This window comes from Danio rerio, chromosome 10, assembly GCF_052040795.2.
Source record: "Danio rerio strain M-AB ecotype USA chromosome 10, GRCz13ab, whole genome shotgun sequence".
Lineage (NCBI taxonomy): Eukaryota > Metazoa > Chordata > Actinopteri > Cypriniformes > Danionidae > Danio > Danio rerio.
Genome location: NC_141030.1, coordinates 28,921,864 through 28,947,389, shown reverse-complemented (window position 1 = coordinate 28,947,389; position 25,526 = coordinate 28,921,864). Strand labels below are relative to the sequence as shown.

General features: G+C 34.6%; 1 protein-coding gene across 3 annotated transcripts in view; it reads right to left on the bottom strand.

Moving 5' to 3' along the window:
• Positions 1–25,153, bottom strand: part of grm5a (glutamate receptor, metabotropic 5a) — a 49,946-nt gene extending 24,793 nt beyond the window's left edge. For 2 of the 3 annotated variants that reach the window (XM_087269679.1, XM_087269681.1), the window contains exons 1-3: positions 25,092–25,153; positions 21,897–22,625; positions 12,241–12,490 (exon numbers count right to left, since the gene is read on the bottom strand). In XM_087269679.1, coding sequence (XP_087125805.1) covers positions 12,241–12,490; positions 21,897–22,575 — 929 coding nt within the window. In that variant the 5' untranslated portion in view covers positions 22,576–22,625; positions 25,092–25,153. 3 annotated transcript variants of the gene reach the window in all.
• Between the last annotated feature and the right edge of the window lie 373 nt (positions 25,154–25,526).

Sequence of the window (25,526 nt, the reverse complement as noted above, 5' to 3'; positions counted from 1 at the left end):
CACACCTGGCCATGGAACAGCCTAGAAGCCAATTGTCTATTTACTTTTGGTCTCCTAACAAGTGGGAGGCACATATGCAAACTATTGTAATTCCTACAGTGTTCACCTGATTTGGATGTAAATACCTTCAAATTAAAGCTGACAGTCTGCAGTTAAAGCAAATCTTTATCTTTGTTTCATTTCAAATCCATTGCCTTGGTGTATAGAGCCAAAAATGATAAAATTCTGTCGATGTGTGTCGGTTGTAGATTCTGTGTCTAATTTTTTTATTTATATACACAATTGTGCCGTCAAACTGTTGTATAAACGCAATATCACACTATACAGCGATATGGCTGTATATCAGCACTGGTGGGACACTAAGGCACGTCTCCCGTGCTGATATACAGCCATATCGCACTGCTACAAGTGTAATATTGCTCATATATATATATATATATATATATATATATGTATGAAATATATAGAAATATAGTAAAACAAAATGGAATATAATAAAAATAAAATAAACTTTACAGTATTGTATACAATTAAAATAAGACAATATCAATTGTAAAAATAATTCAAATAAATAAATACCTACATGATAATAAAAGTATAAAATGACATATTTATAGTGGCCTTTTACATAAACAGGAAACCAAAAAATTTCACAAGAAATTACTCGTGAATAAATGTCAAAATGAAAAATGTTTCGTTGCCAATCAGTGTGTCACAATCACCTGCGACCCAGGCTTGCAGATTGCTGGGAATCATTCATTTCCCCACAGGACAACAAATTTGTCACCAAATGGACTATAAATGCTGTCATGCACCACACAATCACACCTGTTCCGGTTTTTCGCTGATTCAGCTAACACACACAAAAAAAAGACAGCCTATGACAAGCGTCACAGCACCACGCTCTCTCTCTAACTTACAAACACGCACACACACAGAATTAGCACTCTGGTCCTATCTTTACTTGTAAGTCTTAAAAATTACTTGAATTAATGTTACTTTGAAATGATCGCATTTTCTTCTGTCCTGTCCTTTAAAGCAAGCCCTTTAGCTTCGGCATTGGTCGTCCATTATTTATTTACATTTTGTTCAAAGGTCCAATTGTGAGAAATTTTGACCTGAGAAATTAATGTTAAATCCACAATTTTTTGCAGTCAGTCAGAGCAAAACATAAAATAATAAACTCCTATTTAACTATACTACGGAGAAGAAGAGCAACCACTAAACAAGAATAACACATGCACCTTCTTCAGTGTGGCAGAGCTTCTGCTTGCCTCACCTCATGTTTTTCAGTGCGGCTTTATATCAGATCCTAACACTGAATAAAGGATAAACATATGTGGAATACATAACCTATAATATGCAGTGCGGGCATGTGATAAAAAAATGTCTACAATGTATCAAAACATTTGAATGAAGCATTAGTAGCATACACTGAGCAAAAAGCATGTGCTCAAGCCAGTGTGCAGGGGATTGCGCTGCCTCACCTCACTTCCTGTGCTGTAATTGAACATGATATGCAAAATACAGCGATTTTGATTATAAGAAAGATTAAAATAATTTTTATTCATACAGAAATTGCATTTATAGCACAGATTAGTGGACAAATATTGATTTTATCATTGGTATACATGGCAGGTGAGGATGATAACAGGTAAGGAACTGCCTCCCTTGATAATACGTCCCTGCTGTGATTATCACAATGAGTTTCTCTTGCCTATAGTCTTGCCGTGTCTTTGCTTTGTTTTTTATTGTTTACGTTGTTTGCCGCCAGGACTGTCCATTTGCCTGTTATTTGACCACGACTCTGGACTCCCTGTATACATTTGTTTGCCCCTGTGTTGACCGTTGCTTGCCTGACCATCTCAGTGTAATAAACCTGCATTTGGATCCACCTTGTCAGCATCTGCATTACATGACACAGTGTAACAGTATAAATGTAGTTAACTGAAAAACAGTTAAATGTAAGTGATTTCTGATGGACACTGCCAAAGTAGAAGAATTTAAATAAACAAATACTTGTGCTGCTCTGCACTGTGATCTTTAATACATTATCTTTGATATTTTTGCTTAAAATAAGATGTTTTGATATTTATTATGACAAGATAGTTATCATATTTTTAACACACACACACACACACACACACACACACACACACACACACACACACACACACACACACACACACACACACACACACACACACACACACACATATATATATATATATATATAATGAAACTTGATAAATAAAATATTACAAGAACAACAACTATAATAAAACTAACAATAACAACAATAAAATAAATAAGAAACAATCAAAACTTATGTGCTTTGTATGTCAATGAGGAAAAATGTGTGGGATTTTCACGTTTTGGAAAGACACGAATCACAGTTTTTAATCCGTTAACAATTAGCCCACAGAGGAATGACACACACACGGTTCTGTGGGAGGCTGCTGTATTAAGGACCGAAAATAATATCAGATTTACGCCAACTAAACCTGATTAAAGTAGGTTACATTTTCCTTCATCCCTGCAGGACTCAGATCAGCCCTTATCGGCAACAGATCGGTTCTTCACACTTCACTGATGAACATTTCAACAAACAATGCAGCACAACATAATACAGCACAATACAGTGTCCTCACACTCCCCAGAGACAGACGGCTGTGAACTGCTCATTAGTAATTCACTGAGAGTCATTCAGTCGAGAAACAGCAGCGTTTGGACATCACTGTTTTCATGGCTGTCAATGAGCCGCTGAGAGCAGATGCTGTCAAACTGCTTTTGGTAACTGCTGTTTTAGTTTAATATTAAAATGTGTACTGAAGTCTCATTATTTTAATGTTAGAAATGCAATTTCTAAAGTACCTTATTTCAATTTCTTATTTTTAATTTCCCCTGAAGTTAATTTAACATTTTTTTAACCATCTATCAATATCAATATTTGAATTTATTTATTTGCTGGACATTTTTTTAAATGTTTTTAATTATATTATTGTTTAAAATAAAAAAATAAAGGCATTTTGCTTTTACTGAAAATGCCTTTTATTGTTGATAAGTGCCTCTTGGCCCCTAAAGAAAAAATTGCAGTATATTTTGCATCATATCTATCATTTTAATTTGTTGATTATTTATACCTTTTAAAAATGATAATTACATTGTTTAAAATAAACAGTTAATTCACTGAGTAGTGGTATGCATAAGGTTAACAGGTGAAAACACATCGCTTTGGCAGTCATCCGGTCAATGATGCTGGTATGCTAGCGTTTTGTTTTCCTTTTATTGTTTTGAAAATGACATGAAGCCGATGAACTAGAGGGAAATCACCTACGGCCTGTGTTTATGTAGAGCGACATCACTCAGCTCCCTTTGTTGTGGAAACCGCACATGATCACTGCAACTGCTAAACCCACCATCTCAGCCAAACGTTTCGCCAAACGATCTTAACAGCAGTCACACTTCACTGGATTAGGTCACCTTGACACACACACTTGTGCAGCCACTCGCTTTTTGGCGTTTATAACTTGTCGCTTTCAACCAGAGGCAACTCATTCGACCACTCCTCAAACCATTGCACTTCCTCAAACCATTGCACTTCCTCAAACCATTCTTCCCACTTCCTTTCCGCTCCTTTATTCCAACCTTTTTTATCCATCCTGCTCTATTTAACTTTTAATCATTTTCCTCCAGGCGGTATGGATTTGGATCCTATTTGCCACAAGTTGGTTTTTACCATTCAAACCTTTTCAGGTCTGGCGAGGGCACTTTTAGCTTAGCTTAGCATAAATCATTGAATTGGATTAGACCATTAGCATCTCAATCAAAAATGACCAGAGTTTCGATGTGAATACTAAAACCATTATAAAATGAAAAATTGGTGAATTCAAAGCCAAAAAGGCTGAGAGCTGTACTCTTATTCAGCATAATAATCAAGAAACTTTGCTGCCGTAACATGGCTGCAACAGGTACAATAATATTATTGTTAGAAATGTCCCCTAAAGAAATTTTTGCAGTATATTTTGCATCATATATATCATTTTAATTTGTTGCCAATTTCTATATTTTAAAAATGATTATTAAAATCTAAAATAAAATGTAAAAATTATGCATTTTTCATTGACTGAAGAAGCATTTTTATATCTGTAATGTATTTAGTTTCCCTTTGTACAAAAGTACAAAACATGTATTTTAAAATGAGAGATGCACATGCTGCTTCTGAGATACCAAAGAATGCACATGTATTATCCGGAGACACTTTATCACTTTTGCAGCTGCACAAACATCACGAAACTGGAACAGAAACACGGTGACCATATTCTCATTGAACCAAAGAAAAAAAAAACTCAACACCTTCCCTGGAGCTCCTGTTTGACACCTCATAAAAAAACACACAAACACACACACACACACACACACACACACACACACACACACACACACACACACACACACACACACACACACACACACACACACACACACACACACACACACGCACACACACACTGGCACTCCATAAACATGGCATCTTCTCTCAGCCCGTCCTGCTGGCTGTTTAATGCCCAGAGGCCCAGAATAAAGACCATGACACCATTTTCTGAAATAGATCCTCTTTAAATATTCACAAACGACATAAATAAACAAAATATAGGCCCTCACCGCAGAGCAAAGCCACCCGCCTGTTAAACTTCACAAAAACAAAGATTTTCCAGATGCACGCAGATCCATGATTATGAGCTATTAAAAGTTAAATATATCTCACAGAAAATGTTTTCCTTAAGGATCAATTTATGCCTAGTTTTTGTTGGTGTAAACCAACATGTCTATCCTTAAATAAACCAATAAAATTTAGCTTTTAGTAATTGAAATATAAAATGTTATGATAAAATAAAGAAATGTCTTGGAAACAAACTGAAATAAGTTTCAGTGATAAACGAAGTATTAAACTGATCATAACTAACAAACAAATAAAAGAACAAAAAAATGTAAGTAAACAGTAAAAATGTAAAAACTGAAAAACTTAAACCTTAAACTAGTGACATTAAAAAACTTTGGCGACGCAGTGGCGCAGTAGGTTGTGCTGTCGCCTCACAGCAAGAAGGTCGCTGGTTCGAGCCTCGGCTAGGTCAGTTGGCGCTTCTGTATGGAGTTTGCATGTTCTCCCTGTGTCCGCATGGGTTTTCTCCGGGTGCTCTGTTTTCCCCCACAGCCCAAAGACATGTGGTACAGGTGAATTGGATGTAGGCTAAATTGTCCGTAGTGTATGAGTGTGAATGAGTGTGTGTGGATGTTTCCCAGAGATGGGTTGCGGCTGGAAGGGCATCCGCTGCGTAAAAACATGCTGGATCAGTTGGTGGTTCATTCTGCTGTGGCGACCCCGGATTAATTAAAGGACTAAGCCGAAAAGAAAATGAATGAATGAATAAAAAAAACTTTCTCACTTGAGAAAATTCATTTTTGATCCATTTTTGGTATCCACGGCAGAATATCTGTACATTTATTTGGCATATGCTGTATTTAACAATATTTTTTTATTTAAATAAATCCAATTGATTCATGTTTTTTTCTTTTTTGTAAGTGTAACAACCTATTTTCTCAGTGAAGTACTGATGTAATTGTATAGTATTCTGTCACCTCATTTACACTACCTGACAAAAGTCTTGTCATTGATCCCAGTAGTGAGATATTCAAATAAAACTTTGACTTCTAGTTGATCATTTGGAAAAGTGGCAGAAGGTAGATTTTTCTGATAAATAATCTGTTGAACTAAACATCACAATTAATAAAGATGACCTATTGGAACCTGCATAAACCCAAAGTTCTTACAGAAATCAGTCAAGTTTGTTGAAGGAAAAATCATGGTTTGGGGTTGCATTACGTATGGGGGTTTAAGAGAGATCTGCAGAGTGGATGGCAACGTCAACAGCCTGAGGTATCAAGACATTTGGGCTGCCCATTAGATTACAAACCACAGGAGAGAGCAAATTCCTCAGCAGGATAACACTCCTTCTCATACTTTAGCCTCTACATCAAAGATCCTGAAAGCAAAGAAGGTCAAGGTGCTCTAGGATTGGCCAGCCCAGTCACCAGGCATGAACATTATTGAGCATGTCTGGGGTAAGATGGAGAAGAGATGGAGCATTGAACATTTATACAAAGGTCATGATGAACTTTGGGAGTCCTGCAGCAGAGCTTTCTTTGCCAATTCAGATTAATTAATTATTAAGTTATTTATTTATTTATTTATTTTGCAATGAGTTATTGCAGTGATGTATGGATGCAGTCCTCCAAGCTCATGGGAGTCATAAACAATTTTAATGCTATTTCCACTGCACCATGACTTTATATTTCTGTTAAGTGACAAGACTTTTGTCTAAGCCAAGTCAGACCTTACTGTCCTAATTAAACAATTAAATAATTCAACTTGTTTAATAAATTTTTGGTAAAATAAGTGTAATCTAGAGTCCTTTGCCTTTCAAATAAGCCACTTCTGGTACCAAATGATCGACTAGAAGCCAAGTTATTATTTGTTGTTCCTAAAACTTGGATAGGTGAAAAGACTTTTGTCAGGTAGTGTACATTTAGCAGAATATCTATTTAATATATGCTCATGCTTAAACTTGCACTAAATACAAATACAAAACAATATTTGAGAAATAAAGGATTTAACGTCCTGAAAAATGACCCATGTGACTCTTAAAAGTTTATAAACTGGTCCTCGTGTCCACCAATGAGCCACTAATGTTTAATGATCAAACCCTAGAGCTCCTGAACAGAAGCAAAGATTACAGGGATTATTCTTGGTTTAATATCTCAAAGACATAATACATTATTTCCGTCCTTAATATCCATAAGCGATTTATTAATGGAACAGTGAGAACCGAATTGGGGGAAAGCTAAAAATAGGTAATTTAGATGTCACACTCCAGAAGATGATTAAAAATGGGAAGAATTCATCTGACACTATGAATAGCAGCACGTGCACATTTTTCAACATGTCGAAGTCGAGTCAAACTCTCAAAATACTCCTTTCACAGAATCCATCAAAGATCTTTTTGTCACTCACTGAATGGTCAGTTTGTAAATGAATTACTTCGTCTTGTTATGCATAAAATAATTAAATTATTTCAAGCCAATTTATTTACGCAAATTGCAATGAATTTAGTTGAAACAAAAGGAATTCATTTTTTGGCCATTTCTTTAAAGTAACACTACTTTTTATGAAAATATGCTAATTTTAGTCTTAAACAGTTGATTTTTTTATACATATTTGAATCCATTCAGCCGCTTTCCGAGTTTTGGGTGGCACGTTTAGCTTAGTTTAGCTTAAATCAATTAATCGGATTGGACCATTAGTATCTCACTTAAAAATGACCAAAGAGTTTTGATACATTTCCTATTTACATCTCAACCCTTCTAGTTACAATATAGTTACATTGTGTATACTTATTCCGCATTAGAATCAAAGATCTTTGTTGATGTAAAAATGACTGCAACAGGTACAATGATATTAAGCAGAGAATGAAATACTCCTAAGCTAGATAACTTTCAACGTGATCGACACACACGATTTTCAGGTGCTGCGTAATATCATTGTGCCTACTCCAGTCATGGTACAGCAGCAAAGTTCCTTGATTAATAAATAGCAACTTTTAATATTCAGTCAGTCTTAGTAGACTATGTAACAACAGAAGTGTCAAGCTTTAAATAGGAAAATTATTAGAACTTTTTGGTAATTTTGAGTGAGATGCTAATGGTCTAATCTGATTTAATAATTTAAGCTAAGCTAAGCTAAGCTGAGCTAAAAATGCTCCCACCAGACCCAGAGATCAGCTGAATGGATTCAATGTTTTTGCAAATGAAACAAAGTCACCTACATTCACATATGACCTCAGAATGAGTAAACTGACAGCAAATGCACATTTTGGGCGGTGAATTGTACCTTTATGAAACAATCTCTTGCATTATGAGATTAGTTAAGATTTTTGCTGGAGTGTCATAACATAAATCAAGTGCTTGTCACTGAAACCAACACACGGTAAATCCCATACCTCACTTCAGTGGTAGATGACTGTTCACTACAATGGTGATGATGATGACGATGATGGGGATGGTAACATTTGTGGTGATGAAAGACAGAAAGCCTCGATCCATCTTGATTTAGTGTCTCTCTCTCTTTCACACACACAGATGAAGCAGATGATGATCAACAGGCGTGGGTGGACATTCAAAAGGCAGACAGCTACAGAACGGCCTGATGGTGTGGCCCTATCTGACCCACAGTCTCTGAGGAAAAAGCACTAAATGAACACAAGATAACAGGCAGAAAGAAAGATTCAGCTGTGACTTAGGTAGAATGTCTCAATTGAAAGTCATCAAATGTGTTATCTATGTACCTTTTTAGATTTTGCATCTCTATGGTTTTAAAATCTCACGGCAACTTCTCATTTGAAGAAACCAAAGGGTGCGAAAATTTGGGGATGCATAAATTAGTATTTTTTTGTCATTATTTCAAATTTTGACTATACAAACAAACATATGTTTTAATACATTCCTAATGGCGTTCGTGTTTTACGGTCATGCTTTTAGGAAACTATTTTAAAAACCGCTAAATTTCGCTATCTATAATCCCTAATAATAACTCCTGTATAGTAGTCCCACAACAACAATGTCACTCGATGACACTCGGATATCCTGTCAGAAAAGCATAGTGGCTGGGATTGAGCTTTTTACAGTGTCTGGAGTAATGGTAATCGTTTTTGTGTTTACATAGATGAATATAGCCACTGTTTAAATAAACAGTACAGATATGTTCTTATTGCTGCATTATATCGTTATGATAATATGATATATGCCTTCAGTGATTTCCTGAAAATAAATACCAAAAAATAACACAACTGGAGTAACTACAGCAGTTACCATCATCAATGAAGTAGGAGATTGCGATGGCATATGATGACGTGTGCAGCTGTTGTAGTGCTGTACCTTTTTTAGGGGTATAATTTAAAGGCTTTCCCCTACACACTCTGTTTCAAGGGCCAAGGGGAAGGGGTAGAGGTAAAACAATAAAATTGGGATTGGGCCTTAGATGCGTGTTTGGGTAAAATGCAATTAGTCGTTTTATTATGTTGGTTTCTGATAACATTTCTTCAAAGTTTTAAATAAAATTTGTCATTTAGAGATTTTTTTCTTCAGAAAAAAATTGTAAGTTTAAATAACAAATTTGACCCTGGAATACAAAACCAGTCATAAATTGCACTTGTACATTTGTAGGATTAGCCAAAATTATATATATTTTTTCTAGTTTATTTTTCTATTACACCAAATAACATTAGAACATTATCTAAAGTTCTTCTTCCATGAAGATATTGTGTAATTGTATTACTGAAAATATACCAAACTCGGTAACACTTTAGAATAACTATCCGTTATAACTAGTTAATAGACCATTAATAAACTGTTAGGTAACAAGTTGTAAATGACTTGTTTAATAAAAGTTAATAGTTTGTTAATTATTCATAACTGTGCCTTATAGATGGCTAATAGATAACTTACAAGCTGTTAGTTAACAAGTTGTAAATGACTTACTAACTGTATTTTAATGATTTATAACTATACCTAATAAATTAGTAATAGATCATGAACAAGCGGTTAGTAAATAACTTAATAAAGGCTTGTTAAGTATCAGTTAAAAGTGTATATATGTTATTGGGACGTTATTCTAAAGTTGCAGCGGTTTAAATGTTATTAACTGTTAGTAAATGAGGAATAGTTGCAACTTTAGAATAACGTCCCAATAACATGCTTAAGCTAATAACTAACGCTTAACAAATATATTTACTCACACTTTACAGATCAGTTGTTCACCATCTAATAACACAAGTGAAACTTTGTAGAACTTTAATAAAATAATTTATTTATTTATTTTGTTTTCATGTTTAGCACTTCATGGGTTTGTATTCTTGTATACTGCTGTACTGCCATGTGATGGTTCAGTATGTGTGTTTCTATACATTAAACACAACGTTCAACATTTTATCTGTGGAGTTTCTTTGGTAAAACACAGCACACAGAAAAGCCTATAAGTGGAACAAGGTTAAGATACAAACATTTTATATTTTAATTATCATATCAAATTTCTGTAGCTTGAACTTGTTCCATCCATTTGCTGTTCTACAAAGTTTCACTGGTATTAGTAGATGGTTAACAAACGATGAACAACTGATCTGTAAAGTGAGTTTTTATATTAGTTAAGTGTTAGTTATTAGCTTAAGCATGTTATTGGGACGTTATTCTAAAGTTGCAACTATTCCTTTATTACTAAAAGTTAATAAAATGAAATAAATGAAAAATAGCTCCAACTTTAGAATAACGTCCCAATCACATATATAGACTATTAACTGATACTTAACAAGTCTTTATTAAGTTATATACTAACCGCTTGTTCATGATCTATTACTAATTTATTAGGTATAGTTATAAATCATTAAAATACAGTTAAGAAGTCATTTACAACTTGTTAACAAACAGCTTGTAAGTTATCCATGATCCATCTATAAAGCACAATTATAAATAATTAACAAACTATTAACTTTTATTTAACAATTCATTTATAACTTGGTAACTAACAGTTTATTAATGGTCTATTAACTAGTTATAACGGATAGTTATTCTAAAGTGTTACCCAAAAATCTTTCTAAAATTTGTAATAGTTATTTGTATTACCAGAAACATTATCTGGACAACTTTAAGGGCAAACTTCTCAGTCTTCATGCTTTTTTTAAAGCCTAACTGTACGTTCAAACCGAAAGTAGCGAGAGCGTCAAAGTAGCCAGAAGTCATTCATTTTCAATGAGAGCCGACGGTGATAATCGGTGAGGAGCAGCATGGCGCATCTTCGCCAGTGTGGGCGTCGAAGAGAGTTGAAAACAAGTTAACTTTATGATAATGAGCTATGATGCGGTTCGGCGGCAAGCAATCTGAACAAAGAAGTCCACCACTTGAGAGGAGTCCAGAGAACACAGACCTGTGAACTTTGGTTCCGACCACAGTTGTTCCCAAGGGTTTGATTATTGTGGTCGCCGGATTTCCTATTATTTACAATGTTTTCTTACAGGAACATGCATTAAATAAGTTACTGGCGAGTTACTGATGTGCATTATTGTTATATATATTTATCTTTAAAAAAGCGGGAACCTCATGCGACAGTACAAAACAGTATTGCTGCTTCAGGATATTTCAGAAATATGGATATATTGGATAATTAAGCGGAGAAAAGCCACACCACATGCAATTTGATATTCCATTGTTGAATAATTTTAATAAGAAGTGTGCAACATTTTCACATTATAAAGCATGCTTTATGCAGGAATCTAACTGATATGCTGCAACAGCCCCTTTAAATACGAGATCAATGTAACGAATTTTGAAGCTCTCGTCGCCAGAGCTGAAGGCCGACATCATTGTCGCCAGGTTGGCCAGAGCAACCTTTGACGTTCTCACTGTCTTCGGTATGAGCACACAGTAAGAGTTCATGTTTTATAAATCTAAACCTAAAAAAAAGTAAACCTGAAAAGCTGAACATTATAACTGGTTTTGATATCCAGGGTAAAACATGTTTTAATTTGTTTTCATAAAAAATCTGATTATTCCACCAATTTCTGATTTCTAAACTCCTCTTGGGGTTAAAAAATGGTATTGTGTTGTCTAAAGTTCATATAAATGAATATGAATATAACTCCAATTCTTTAAACAGCAAATAAACACTGTTCAAAAATAACCTTCAAATATTAATCACAGTTGCTTTTTTCCCTTCTGACATTATATGACAATATAATTTGACATGCCTCAACAGCAAATTAAATATCTAATGAATTGTCTCCAGAATAAACACTGAAATATACAGAATTGACACTGAATGAACATTGAAACCAAAATCTACTCAAAACCAAAAATTCACTAAAGAAAAGCATGTGGCAACAAGCCCTGGTCATTAGATTTCCCAAGTACTTGTTTGCATCAGTAAGTGTTGTAGATGTGCAGTACACTTTTCTTATACACCACCTACACTTTGAGAAAAAAAAAACAAAACGGTTTGCTTTCCAAACCTGTCAAGATGACTTGCTTTAGCTCACAAGCAAAATTCAGGAGAGTTTCTTGCAGCTGCTCTTATAGGAAAGTGTCTGCCACGAATGTAAACCCATACGCATGAAGTGAATGTTTTGGGTTACTCACCTGCCAACCAACAGGAACTCTCCAACCAGGCGGCGACGTCTCATGGCCATGAGGATGCCCCGTACGGTCATGCCCTCGCAGAAACATGCCACCACACGAGCTTTGGGCAAGTGACTTCTCAGTTTATCGAGGAGACGGTCAAAGCTCTGCTCTCCAGCATTACTGTAGATCTTGTCGGAGTGGGCAATGCAGATGCCCTCCTTCGCTGCCATGTCTTTGAAGGCCTCCATTCCACTCTCTCCATAATTCCCTAAAATCGAAAGAGTGAATGATTTTTAAAACATCTTTTAAGGCTCAAAGAGGTTGTGACATGGTTATTACACCTTTAATTTCCTTTAGTGTACAATAATATAGTTTGGGATCTGCAAAGAGTCCAATTCAAGAGTTTTTATGTCTATGCTGGGTTGTCATAATTCAATGTTGGGTCAGATATGAACAAACCCAACATTGATTTAATTTCAATTAAATTGAAATGACACTTTTTAAACTAATGGTTGAGTTTGTCCATATTTGACCCAATGTTGGGTTCCAACAACCCAAAGTTTATAGTCTCGATACATAAGCATTGTTTCTGAACTTCCCTAAAAGATTTGATTGTAGTCATGGTTTTTTTCCAGGAACGTACATATTAGGAATAACTGTCAAGACGTTAAACTATCTATTTTAATAATTAAGATCAGAGTCAATAATAAAAAAAAATGTCATGGTTATCACACCTGAAGACACTGTGTGAATTTCAATCAGCTCCCTTGTTCACTGGTCAGGGCACTGATAAGGGAGTCGGCCATTTTGAGGGCTGTCTCTGTCAATCACAAAATACTTCTAGTGCAATGAAACATTTGCTGCCTTACAAGTCTCTCAATGCATTGTGAAAAGAAGGGAGCATCGATTCTCACTATATTCCCTTAATGGACTTTTCTGAAGTGTAAAGTGTAAATCCTATGCCATGCTTTTTAGTATGTTTCTGCATGTCAGAGAGATGCTGCTACACAGATCTAATATACCGATACACATGTAGTTTCTTCGCCAGCTGTTCACATTAACCTCCTAGGGCTTAGTGGCCACATCCATGAACAGCACATTTTAGCTCTTAAGTGGGTATTTTAAATGCTTTAAAGGTTTTATATTTTGTTACTGACATACAGTGTCAACCTGCAACTGTTTTGCAGCAGATGAAATGTCCCAAACCCTGTTTTTAACAGTCAAAAATGGGCAAATAATGTTGTTTTAACTGTCTGATAGTCAAAACATGTTTAAAAAAATGTGTATGTTAAATATGCATTAAAAACATTCATTTTTCTTGTCAGCTTAGTCCCTTTATTAATCTGGGGTCGCCACAGCGGAATGAACCGCCAACTTATCCAGCAAGTTTTTACGCAGCTCATTAAAAACAGTCTGGAAAAAGTGTTTTATGTAAATTCTGTCCACAAGTCCACATATATGGACATAATTTTTTCTTCAAAGGTACATCATATCAAAAGATGATACTTAGATTTTATTCTAATTAAGTTCCAATAAACCCAAAAAGAAAAGAGAAATACTTAAAAATAAAAAAACCTTAGGCCTAATAGACATAATAAAGATTATGTGCACTTGATTGTTTTTGTGTGCTTTTGATTTAGCCTTCTGTGGATTTGGCAGTTGATACTGATGAGAATACTGTAGTTTAATATAGTAGTTTGTTATTATAAATATTAAATATTAGTTTATTTTGTGATTCTGTGCTAAAAACGGTATATCAAGAGTCTAAACAAGACTTTAAAATACATCCAGGGTTTATTTGTAGTTGCATTGGAGAAGGCATTGCCTGAAGGTATACATGTTGGTATAAAAAGCAGAGGTCAGTATACTATTATGATATCCTTCACAAAAAAACAACAAAAAAAAAAACCTTATACTATTATATATACTATTGAATCGCGCATGCAAATTTGCAAAACATCAGACTTTTGGTTCCAAACACCTTCTGTAATAGAATCACTTTTACCATGTTTCAGAGAAAACTGACCATGCATTTGAACATTTGTTCTGTCTTTTCCTCTTGGCAGCAAATTTAAACAAAACTGTTTACTGAAGTTATTGTAGTTGAAAACAGCAGCGAACTCCGAACACACACTAGTCAGTTACTATAGTTACAGACGGGCTCTCAGTAGCGCTAAACATCAATTGTGTTCTTAAAGCTGAACAGCATATTTAAATGTCAAAGTAAATATTTTACAGTATGAAACAATAACTGAAACACAATAATTAAACATAAAATGACTAATCATTCTTATTGTCATAATTCAATTTAAGACCCAACACTATTTAGCAAACCAGATATTAAATATTTTGTTTTGAAACTGTTTAACAAAGCTACAACAACAAAAGATGGAAAATAGTAAAACTTGCATCATTTGAAATGTCTCTGAAGTAACATACTGTACGCCAGATTTTGTTGGCATAATCATGAATTTCCAAAAAGTCTGGGTTGATATTGAACACGGTTTTTGAGTAATCATGTAAATTTAGATTTGACACATGAAACAATATTTTTGGGGTGTTATGTTGAATTTAAATTTAGATTTACTGCACCTAAGTCACCTACAGAGTTAATATTCAATGAAAGGGTTCATATTACATGCTTTGCTTCTTGGAAATGCTCAGAAAGAACAAATAGATATTACTTCTTCATGCTTAGAAAAACTAATGAAAAACAGGCCATGCTGCCCCTCTTTCGCGCGTCAGGGGTAAACTCCCCCAATTTACATAAAAATCAGGTCACCTACTTTTGTGTGAGGAATGCTCCCAGTCTTCACACATTTTACGAGGTGCGAATTTGATACAAATGCAGACATGGTTTGATAAAACCCAAACATACAGATAAATTTTAACCACATACACCCATTTCTTCTAAATCAATGTACAAAAATATTAGATTATAAGCTCTGTTGATGGAACTAAAAAAATAAATAAATAAAAATAAAATAAAATAAATAAATAAATAAAAATAGGCATGTATATACTTGAAGTCAAAATTATTACACCCCCCTGAATTATTAGCCCCCTGTTTATTTTTTTTCTACAATTTCTGTTTGACGGAAAGAAGATTTTTTCAGCACATTTCTAAACATAATAGTTTTGATAACTCATCTCTAATAACTGATTTATTTTATCTTTGCCATGATGACAGTAAATAATATTTTACTAGATATTTTTCAAGATACTTCTATACAGCTTAAAGTGACATTTAAAGGCTTAACTAGGTTAATTAGGTTAACTTGGCAGGTTAGGCTAATTGGGCATTTATTATATAATGATGGTTTGTTCTGTAGAATATCGAAAAAGATATATAGCATAAAGGGGCTAATAATTTTTACAAAGTGGTTTTTAAAAATTAAAAAACTGCTTTTATTCTAGATGAAATAAAACAAGTAACAAAAAATATTATCAGGCATACTGTGAACATTTCCTTGCACTGTTAAACATCATTTGGGAAATATTTAAAAAGTAAAAAAAAATTCAAAGGGGGGCTAATAATTCTGACTTCAACTGTATAGTTGAACAGAGCAAGGAAATTTTCACAGTATGTCTGATAATATTTTTTTTTTCTGGAGAAAGTCTTATTTTTAATTTTTATTTTTGGCAAGAATAAAAGCAGTTATACACTTTTTAAACACCATTTTAAGGTCAAAATTATTAGCCTCTTTAAGCTATATATATTTTTTGATAGTCTACAGAAGAAACCATCATCATATAATAACTTGCCTAATTACCCTTACACGCCTAGTTAACTTAATTAACCTAGTTAAGCCTTTAAATGTACCTTTAAGCTGAATAGAAGTGTTTGGAAAAATATCTAGTCAAATATAATTTACTGTAATCATGGCAAACATAAAACAAATGAGTAATTAGAAATGAGTTATTATGTTTAGAAATGTGTTGAAAAAAAATCTTTTCTCTGTTAAACAGAAATTGGGGGAAAAATAAAAAGGGGGGCTGAAAATTCAGGGGGGCTAATAATTCTGACTTCAACTGTATGTCCCTGAGATCCCCTATTACCATCACATCCCACTGAAAAGCACTTAACTCCAAGCTGCCATTAGCGTTCCAGTGTGTAAACTGTGTTTGCAAGGTGAGAAATATCCATTGCTGTTCATCCTCACATGAGAGTTTCAAGAAAATATACTGTATCCAAATAATATTGCTAAAACTGCAGCACATATTAGGTATCAATGAAGTTCATTTTCATGTCCACATCATATATGTCTCTGCATGTCATTTATGCAACTAAAAAGTCCTTAAAATATACTATTTAAATATATTTATTATTTATTTATAACTATATGTTACTTAAATATATTTATCCACCAATTCTGGATTTAGCTGATGGAAAAAAAGTGGCAGTAAGAATATTTAGTTTATATGATAAAAATAAGAAATGTTCTTGAGAACCAAATCACACAGTGACCATGTGCTAGCTATACCTTTTGTAATGTTTCAAAATATTATAAAGTAAAAAAAAAACAGTAAATACAGTAAAAATAAGAAAAATATTTAAAATATTTATAAATCATTTAAAAAATATGTTTTTCTTTATAAAACACTGAAAATAAAGATTTATTGGATTAACTACATTTTTTTACGTTAAGTGGTTGCAAGCAATTTATATGGGCTGAATTTAAACAAATTAATAAAGTTGATCATTACCAAATTTAATTAGTAAATTCAGATCATATAAATTGTTTACATCCACTTAATAAAATGTGTTCAATATAATGAATAGGTTTTTTAGTGCAGTGTGAAATATCCTCTAACATTTATTCAACGTTGAATACAGTTTTGTAACCCTTTTGCCATTTGTAATGTTTTACGTTGTGTCTCATTCTAAATCACCACAAACTGTTTGCAAAAGTCAGTATGACAGAACAAATATTTTTCAAGAAAAACAAGAAAAATAATTCTGAAGAATTGTGTGATCAACAAACATCCTGTTATCATTATTGCCATGGAGTAAATATTTAAGAAGATATAATTATTATATCATATTGACTATCAAACATATTGACTATCAAACTGATTTCATTCGTGTTCTCTGTGAAGTGATTTGAGAAGTGTACTTCCAAGTGTGCATGACTCCATCTCTAATCTCTCTCCTCAGGGGAAAAAAAAAACTTTCTCAAATCTTTCATTCCTCGGTGCCAGTTCAGTGATTTAATTCTCTCTCTCTGCGCTCAAACTTCACCAGAACCTTCTGTCTCGGATAAAAATGGATATATGATTAAAGTTGCATAATATTTTCATGGCATTTCATTAATAAAGAGCAAAATAACAAGTGGTCTCGCAATCCAAGAAGTGTCTAAAATGACCCCTGAACACCCTAACAGATATTTTGTCGACCTCGGCTGACTCTTTCCCTCCTACAGAGAGCGAGACGCTGCAGAAGTGACAAGTCTTTAAACAGTGTGTTTGCTCAAACAGGAAAATTCATTAAACGCCCACAGAGCTAAAGATGTAAATGATCATGGGGGTCGCCCTTTCAGCTAATGATTTCTGTTTGTTTTGTGGTCCGCCGTGAGGCCAAAAAAAAGGGTAAAACAAAAGCGCGGCAGCAACACAATATGCGTGTCTATTAAACATTCAGTCTGTGTTCGGTCTATGCAAAACATCGACGGGGTGGTTTTCTAACATCAAAGACTCGCTTGAACATGAGGAAACAATAGATGTATGGAGACTAATCTGTGGGAAGGTACATGTATGACGGTGATTGACGTCGAATGCTATCCGAGTATTATAAACTAATAAATGTTACAAAAAGAAATGTTGTAGAAATTAAAAACTTATTCTAAAGTGAATCATAAATCACACTAGACTGTTTATTTGTGGACTGGACTGATCTGCTGCCTCTTTTTTGATTCAACGATTTAAATGATCAGTATAGAGCAATCATTGCTAAACGATTCAGTAAATTATCTGGTCTCTTCAGAATAGGACTATCTGAATCATTGAATCAAACAGTCCACAACAGGACTACATACAATGTAATGATTCAAAAGATCATGTAAAATTTGACAGTAAACAATTTAATCAGTTAAATAACATGTTTAGATAATTTCAACAGTTAACAATTCAGTGATTCTGATAATCTGCAGATAAAAGTCAACGGATTCAGTGATTTAAATGATCCATGCAGAGTATGTCTACAGTTAATGATTCAGTAATTGAAACAAATTATTAAGAACAAGTCAGGAGTTCATGATTCAGTGATTTCAATAATCTATAGAGCAGGTCAGGAGTAAACAATTCACTTTTTCAAATGATCAATTCAGAGCAAGTCTTCAGGAAATGATACACTGATTAAAAATATTTGTTTAGAACTAGTCTTCAGTCAATGATTAACTGATTCAAATGATCTGTTCAGAGCAAATCTCCAGTCAACAACTCATTAATTCAAATAATTTGGTCAGAGCGAGTATACCGTTAACAACTCACTGATTAAAATGATTTGGTCAGAGTGAGTCTACAGTTAACAACTCACTGATTCAGATGATTATTTCAGAGTAAGTCTACAGTTAATGATTCAGTAAGTAAAATGAACTATTAATAGCAAGTCAGGAGTTCACGATTCAGTGATTCCAATAATTCACAGAGCAAGTCAGGAATAAACGATTCACTGATTCAAATGATCGATTCAGAGCAAGTGTTCAGTAAATGATACACCAATTTAAATTATTCGCTTGGATCTGTTCAGAGCAAATCTCTAGTCAACAACTTACTGATTCAAATGAGTCGGTCAGAGCGGGTCTACATTGAAATTTTCACCGACTCAAATGATTCGGTCTGAGCGAGTCTCCAGTTAACAACTGACTGATTCAAATGATCCATTCAGAGTATGTTTACAGTTAACAATTCAGTAATTGGAATTAATTATTAAAAGCAAGTCAGGAGTAAAGAATTCATTGATTCAAACAATCAATTCAGAGCAAGTCTATAGTAAATGATACACTGATTCAAATTATTCGCTTGGATCTGTTCAGAGCAAATCTCTAGTCAACAACTTACTGATTCAAATGAGTCGGTCAGAGCGGGTCTACATTGAAATTTTCACAGACTCAAATGATTCGGTCTGAGCGAGTCTCCAGTTAACAACTGACTGATTCAAATGATCCATTCAGAGTATGTTGACAGTTAACAATTCTGTAATTGGAATTAATTATTAAAAGCAAGTCAGGAGTAAAGAATTCATTGATTCAAACAATCAATTCAGAGCAAGTCTTCAGTAAATGATACACTGATTCAATTTATTTGCACAGATTTAGTCTCCAGTCAACAACTCACTGATTCAAATGAGTCGGTCAGAGTGAGTATCCAGTTAAGAACTCACTGATTCAGATGATCCGTTCAGAGTATGTCTACAGTTAGTAATTCAGTAATTGAAATTAACTATTAAGATAAAGTTAGGAGTTCACGACTGATTTCAATAATATATAGAGCAAGTCAGGAGTAAACGATTCACTGATTCAAATGCTTAATTCAGAGCTCTTCAGTAAATTATACATTAATTCAAACTATTCATTCAGAAGAGTCTGTAGTCTCCAGTCAACAACTCACTGATTCAAATGATTGAGCAAGAGTGAATTATAGTACAGGTTTCACTGAATTTACAAATGGGTTCAAAACGAGTTAAAGATGGGATATCCTTAAAGACTGAAGTGCCTCTGACTGATACCTCGAAAAGAAAGTTATCAATGAATTTTAGTATTTATTATTGTAAATGAAAAATCATAATCAGAATAAATTGTCAAGCTTTTAAAGCCCGCTGAAGTCTTTGAATGCCGACATGTCCATATGTGAGTATTACTACCTAAATGGGGAATTTTAAAATAAATGTGATATCAAATTATCACAAATTAATGTTCATGTTTTATATCAATAATTATATATTTTTTTTTTGGGGGGGGGGGGATCAATTTTCATGGAAAAAAAATAAAATAAATAAACATTCATAGATAAGAATTACTTACTTTTACTACTGTAGTATATAAAAAGAATGCACTATTACTGGGGCAAACATTTTCAGGGTATCTCTATTTTTACTCGACTGTTTGATTTGTGTACTTCATCCACAGCTCAATACAAGCAGCTTTCTTTAACTATTTCTGTAGGATTATATTCGGTTGTTTTCCAAACAAAAACGATCAAACCAAATGTGATTACAAATATTTGATCTGGATTTTATACGTGGTGCCTATAAAATGATACCCATGAAGAAATTATAAAAGGTCAAAGTATGATATCCAACAACTGAAGCAAAAGAAACTGCAGGCAAATGAATCAACATTATGGAGCATTTCACAGCTCTTTGTTTTGTATGTGGGTGAAAACCGGGTTGGTTCCACATTTAACTACACTCTAGCAATTATCACCTGTCTGTGAGCTCATCAATCATCTAGTCAACCCGTTTGAGTTTGTAATATACACAAGGGTAATAATAGTTAACTTAAAGTGGAAACCATTTCATTAAAAAAACAATAATAAAATTAAATGCATGTAGACTTATTTTAATATGAAAGGATATTTTTGATAGGAAAAAAAAAATAAATAAAAATTATATATATATATATCTCAGTGTAATTTTTATTACTTGCATTTTTTTATTACTGGCAGTATTACTACATTTTTATTTTTTCGCCATTATTCATTCATTTATTTATTTTTCTTTGACCACAGCAGAAAGAACCGCCAACTTATTCAGCATATGTTGTATACAGCGTATGCACTTCCAGCTGCAACCCAGTATTGGGAAACACCAATACACACTCATTCACTCACATAAATTACGGCCAATTTAATTTATTCAATTTACCCATAAAACATGTCTTTGGACTGTGGAGGAAACCAGAGCACCCGGAGGAAACCCACACAAACACTGGGAGAACATACAAACTCTGACCTTCTTGCTGTGAGGTGACAGTGCTAACCACTGAGCCACTGTGTTGCCATTGCCATTATTCTCATTGTGATAATAATAATAATAATAATAATAATAATAATAATAATAATAATAATAATAATAATAATAATAATAATTGTTTTTTATTAATAATTAACATATAAATGTATATATCATTATATTTATATAATGATATATAAATATCAATAGAACTTGAAATAAATGAAAAATGAAATAAATGAAAAATGAAAAATGAAAACACACCCATGATAAATCTGGTGTCAAGTATAATTTACTAAATTTATATTAAATCAACAAATTATTAAAATGAATACCAGATATCTGAATATTGACTTAATGTGGCACATTACAAGTGAGAAACATTTCCTTTTAAGAATAATAAAGACATTTAGCTCTTTAAGCCAAGATAAAGCAACAGTTACAGTGATACATTATCACCTAATAAAATCCCTCAGGAAATCTCTCATCTTGAGAACGTGGAGGATTTAACACTTTAAATAATAGTGTTATGTGCTGTTAAAGATCTCACTAGAACACTTTTGTGAAGCACTAATGCGAGCAAGAAATTAAACCACCAAGCTGGAAAAAGAGAGAATTCAGCTTAAAAGAAAAAGAGTTTGAGGGCAGATTTAGTTCAAATGGTGAAAAATCTCATAATAACCCATGAAACTGAAATCTCTCCCCAGAGGCAGAGATCACATACCTTCAGTGTGAATGGCAGAAACGTAGGTCCAGTTGTATCTTTTGACGATGTCCACCATTGCCCGGGCTTGTTGGGCATCAGAGGGCACCACTCTCATGAAGTACTTATACAAAGACTTATCGCTGAGATCCATGCTGGTTGCCGAATACGCGATCTGGGGAATATTGAAGAGCTGCAGTAGATTCTGCACCTGGATGGCCACAGAGCTGGATCCAGGCCCGATCAGACCCACAATAGGCTTCTTCCCTTTCATGGGAGTCCCTCCGCCTTCGGTGGAACATTTAGCCATGCCTTCCTCCTCCTCGGCTGAGACCAGAGTGTCCCGGATGAACTCAATGCTCTGCTCCAGAGCCACGGCAGAATGCCAGCAGGAGTCTCGGATTTCACAGCCTAGGGTGATGTTGGGAAGGATGAGCGGGTCTGCGTTGATGCGGTCCAGGGTGTGCATCATGGCCTCCACCCGCTGGATGCCATACTGCTCTCGGACGGCGCCACACTTGCGCTCGTGGACCTTGTCTGCTGGCGGCTGATGGTGGACGGAGAAAAGTGCCCCGATAATGATGTCTCCAGGAATGTGGGCCAAAACTCGTCGCTCACTAGCCTGGGCCTCGGCTAAAATCCGGGTAGGACCCAATCTGTTCCCAATCAGCACAAACACCAGCAAATGAAAAACCCCCATTTCCTCTGTCAGATCAGAGTGTTGGACACAGGTATAGACCCTCAGGGCATCTGAAAGAGTGAGAAGAAGCAGAAATGTTCAGAACAGCACTTTCCCTGGAGATCATCAACCTCCCACTGAATCACAGAGGTGCATATTTGCGAGAGTCGTGATAAGGATGAGCTGTCGCCAGGGCAACGTCTTATTCAAAAGTGTGAGGATTTCTCGGCCTTACTCTGAATATCTGCGGATCTGGAGGAAAACAAAGTTGAAACGCACACCAAGAAGTTCGCTTGATCTCAGATCCCTTTGAAATGCATCACCTGGTTGGAGATGATCAACGTTCACATCTTAAAACATGTATTGATTTAGATTCTTGTGCTGGTTCAGAATTTTATTCAGCTCATAAAATTAAAGGCATTAAACTTACCTGAATTCAATATTTACTTACCCTTAAGGGGTTATAAACCTTTATGAGTTTCTTTATTCTGTTAAGCTCAAAGAAGATATTTTGAAGAAAGCTGAAAACCTGTAACCATTGACTTCATTCATTCATGCGTTTTATTCCAGCTTGGTCCCTTTATTAATCAGGGGTCGCCACAGCGGAATGAACCAAAAACTTATCCAGCATATTTTTTTTAACGCCGCTGCGGATGCCCTTCCAGCCACAACCCAATACCAGGAAACACCCATAAACTCTTGCATTCACACACACTATGGTCTATTTAGTTTATTCAACTCACGTATACCGGATGTCTTTGGACTGTGGGGAAACCAGAGGACACGGAGGAAACTCCTCCCAAACATGGGAAGAACATGCAAACTCCACACAGAAATGCCAACTGACCCAGCCAGGGCTCGAACTAGTGACCTTTTTGCTGTGAGGCGGTTGTGCTACCCACTGCACTACCACTGACTTCCATGAAAGGAAAAATAAATACAGTAGAACTATAAAAGCCAATGGTAATAATGGTTTTTAACTTTCTTAAAAATATCTTCTTAGCAGGTTTTGAACAAGTAAAGGTTGAGTAAATGAATATAGAATTTACGATTTTGGGTGAACTATCCCTTTAAGTGCCAAATGCGAGTAAAATTGGTGATTAATTAATTATGACATTACCCGAGAATGTGAAACAGTTTTGCATGATTATCAAAATCTAAAGCCTGCATTTCAGTGGCTCAATGGTTAGCACAGTCACCTCACAGCAAGAAGGTAGCTGGTTCGAGTGCAGATTGAGCCAGTTGGCTTGCATGTTCTCCGTGTTCATGTGGGTTTCCTCCAGGTGCTCTGGTTTCTGCCACAGTTCAAAGACATGCAGTATAGGTGTATGGGTGTTTCCTAGTACAGGGTTGTGGCTGGAAGGGGATCTGCCACGTACAACATATACTGGAATAGTTGATGGTTCATTTTGCAGTGGCGACCCTTGATAAATAAGGGACTGAGCCAAAGAAAAATGAATGAATGAGTATGGTGATCATTTCACATGACCAACTCATGATAACAGTGTTTTCAGTATCTCAGAGCTCGTTTTTTTGTTATATCTTTGGATTATATACGGCACTTTTCTGTAAATGGTGTTAAATTAAACATCTTACAATGATTTATAAACCTGAAGACACAACAATAGAGAAGCATTTCTAAAATAAACAAACAAACATACAAACAAACAGGACAAGTTCCTGGTTTTCAGCCAAAACATAATCAATGTGGTTTCAAGCTTTAACACAAAGAAAAAAAAAATCAATTTTAGCTCATCTATTGTTATACTGCAAGGTTTAAGGGTTGTCATGTCAAGAGAACATCTGTAAGGGATTTGAGCACCATTATTGATAAATGCCCATCCATAATTAATACTACTTTTTTGTTGTAACAGACTTGTAGAAACCCACTTTGAACACAGCCTCATGTATATTTCATAAAATTGATCCTTCATATATTTTTACTCAAGATACAGAGTTGGTATTTGAACACAGAATAATGATCCTCTAGTTTAGATTTTGTTTTCTAATTTCAAAGAATCTATACATTTTTAAACAGCCAGGACTTTAACTCGGCAGAAAACCTGATTTGTTTTAAAGCAAAATTGTTGGGCAAACTTATAAAGCGCATTCTGTTCAGTTGGATCCGTGACAAACCACCAACAGTGGAGATGCATGACGCATAAAGAGCCTGCTAGTTCAGCTATTGCTTAAAAACGCAGCAAGTTATGTTGTGTACATTATATAGATCAAACAAGAGGCATGAATTACTCATTAAAATGTGTCAGACACAAAAGTTGAAAGAGATGTGAGCTGTCCGTGGTGCTGAAAAGCAGTCTGAAACATTAACCAGAAACCTCAATCAATGGATGCCATTGAAAATTAAACTGTGTGGCAAATACCACTTCATATCGCCATCAAACATATTCCTACTTATGAACTTGGTTGATTAATAGACAATATCGTTCTAATTAAACAAAAACATGAACACGAACTTAACCAGTAAACATTAGATCGCTATTGAATATTAATACGACACAAATCATAATAAAACTTACCGTTTTGTCGCTATTTTGGTCCATCGCTCGTGTTCTCACTAGCGGAGAGTCTTTGGGTGTATGAGCGCGTGCGATGCGCGTTCACTTCAGCGACAACTCTCGCGCGCGTCACGTGACATGTATTTATTAATTTATTTATTTTATAATATTTACATCTTGTTTTCACAGTCCGTGGAGGCGATAATCAGACTCAAATAATATACTTAATTAAAATTTCAAACGAATTAAGTTCTAAATTCCAAAATAAAACGAAAAGTGGAACATTTTTTGCATAAAAAACATTTTTAATCAGTGGAAGGTGATTCTTTTTGCATAGGATACATAAAAACCTCTAAAATAAGTTGGACAACTGATTTTGTTTTGTGTGTCAAAATAAACGATTAGCATCTTGTTGTAAATGTTCATGAATCTGGCTTTCCACTGATCAGAAAACGT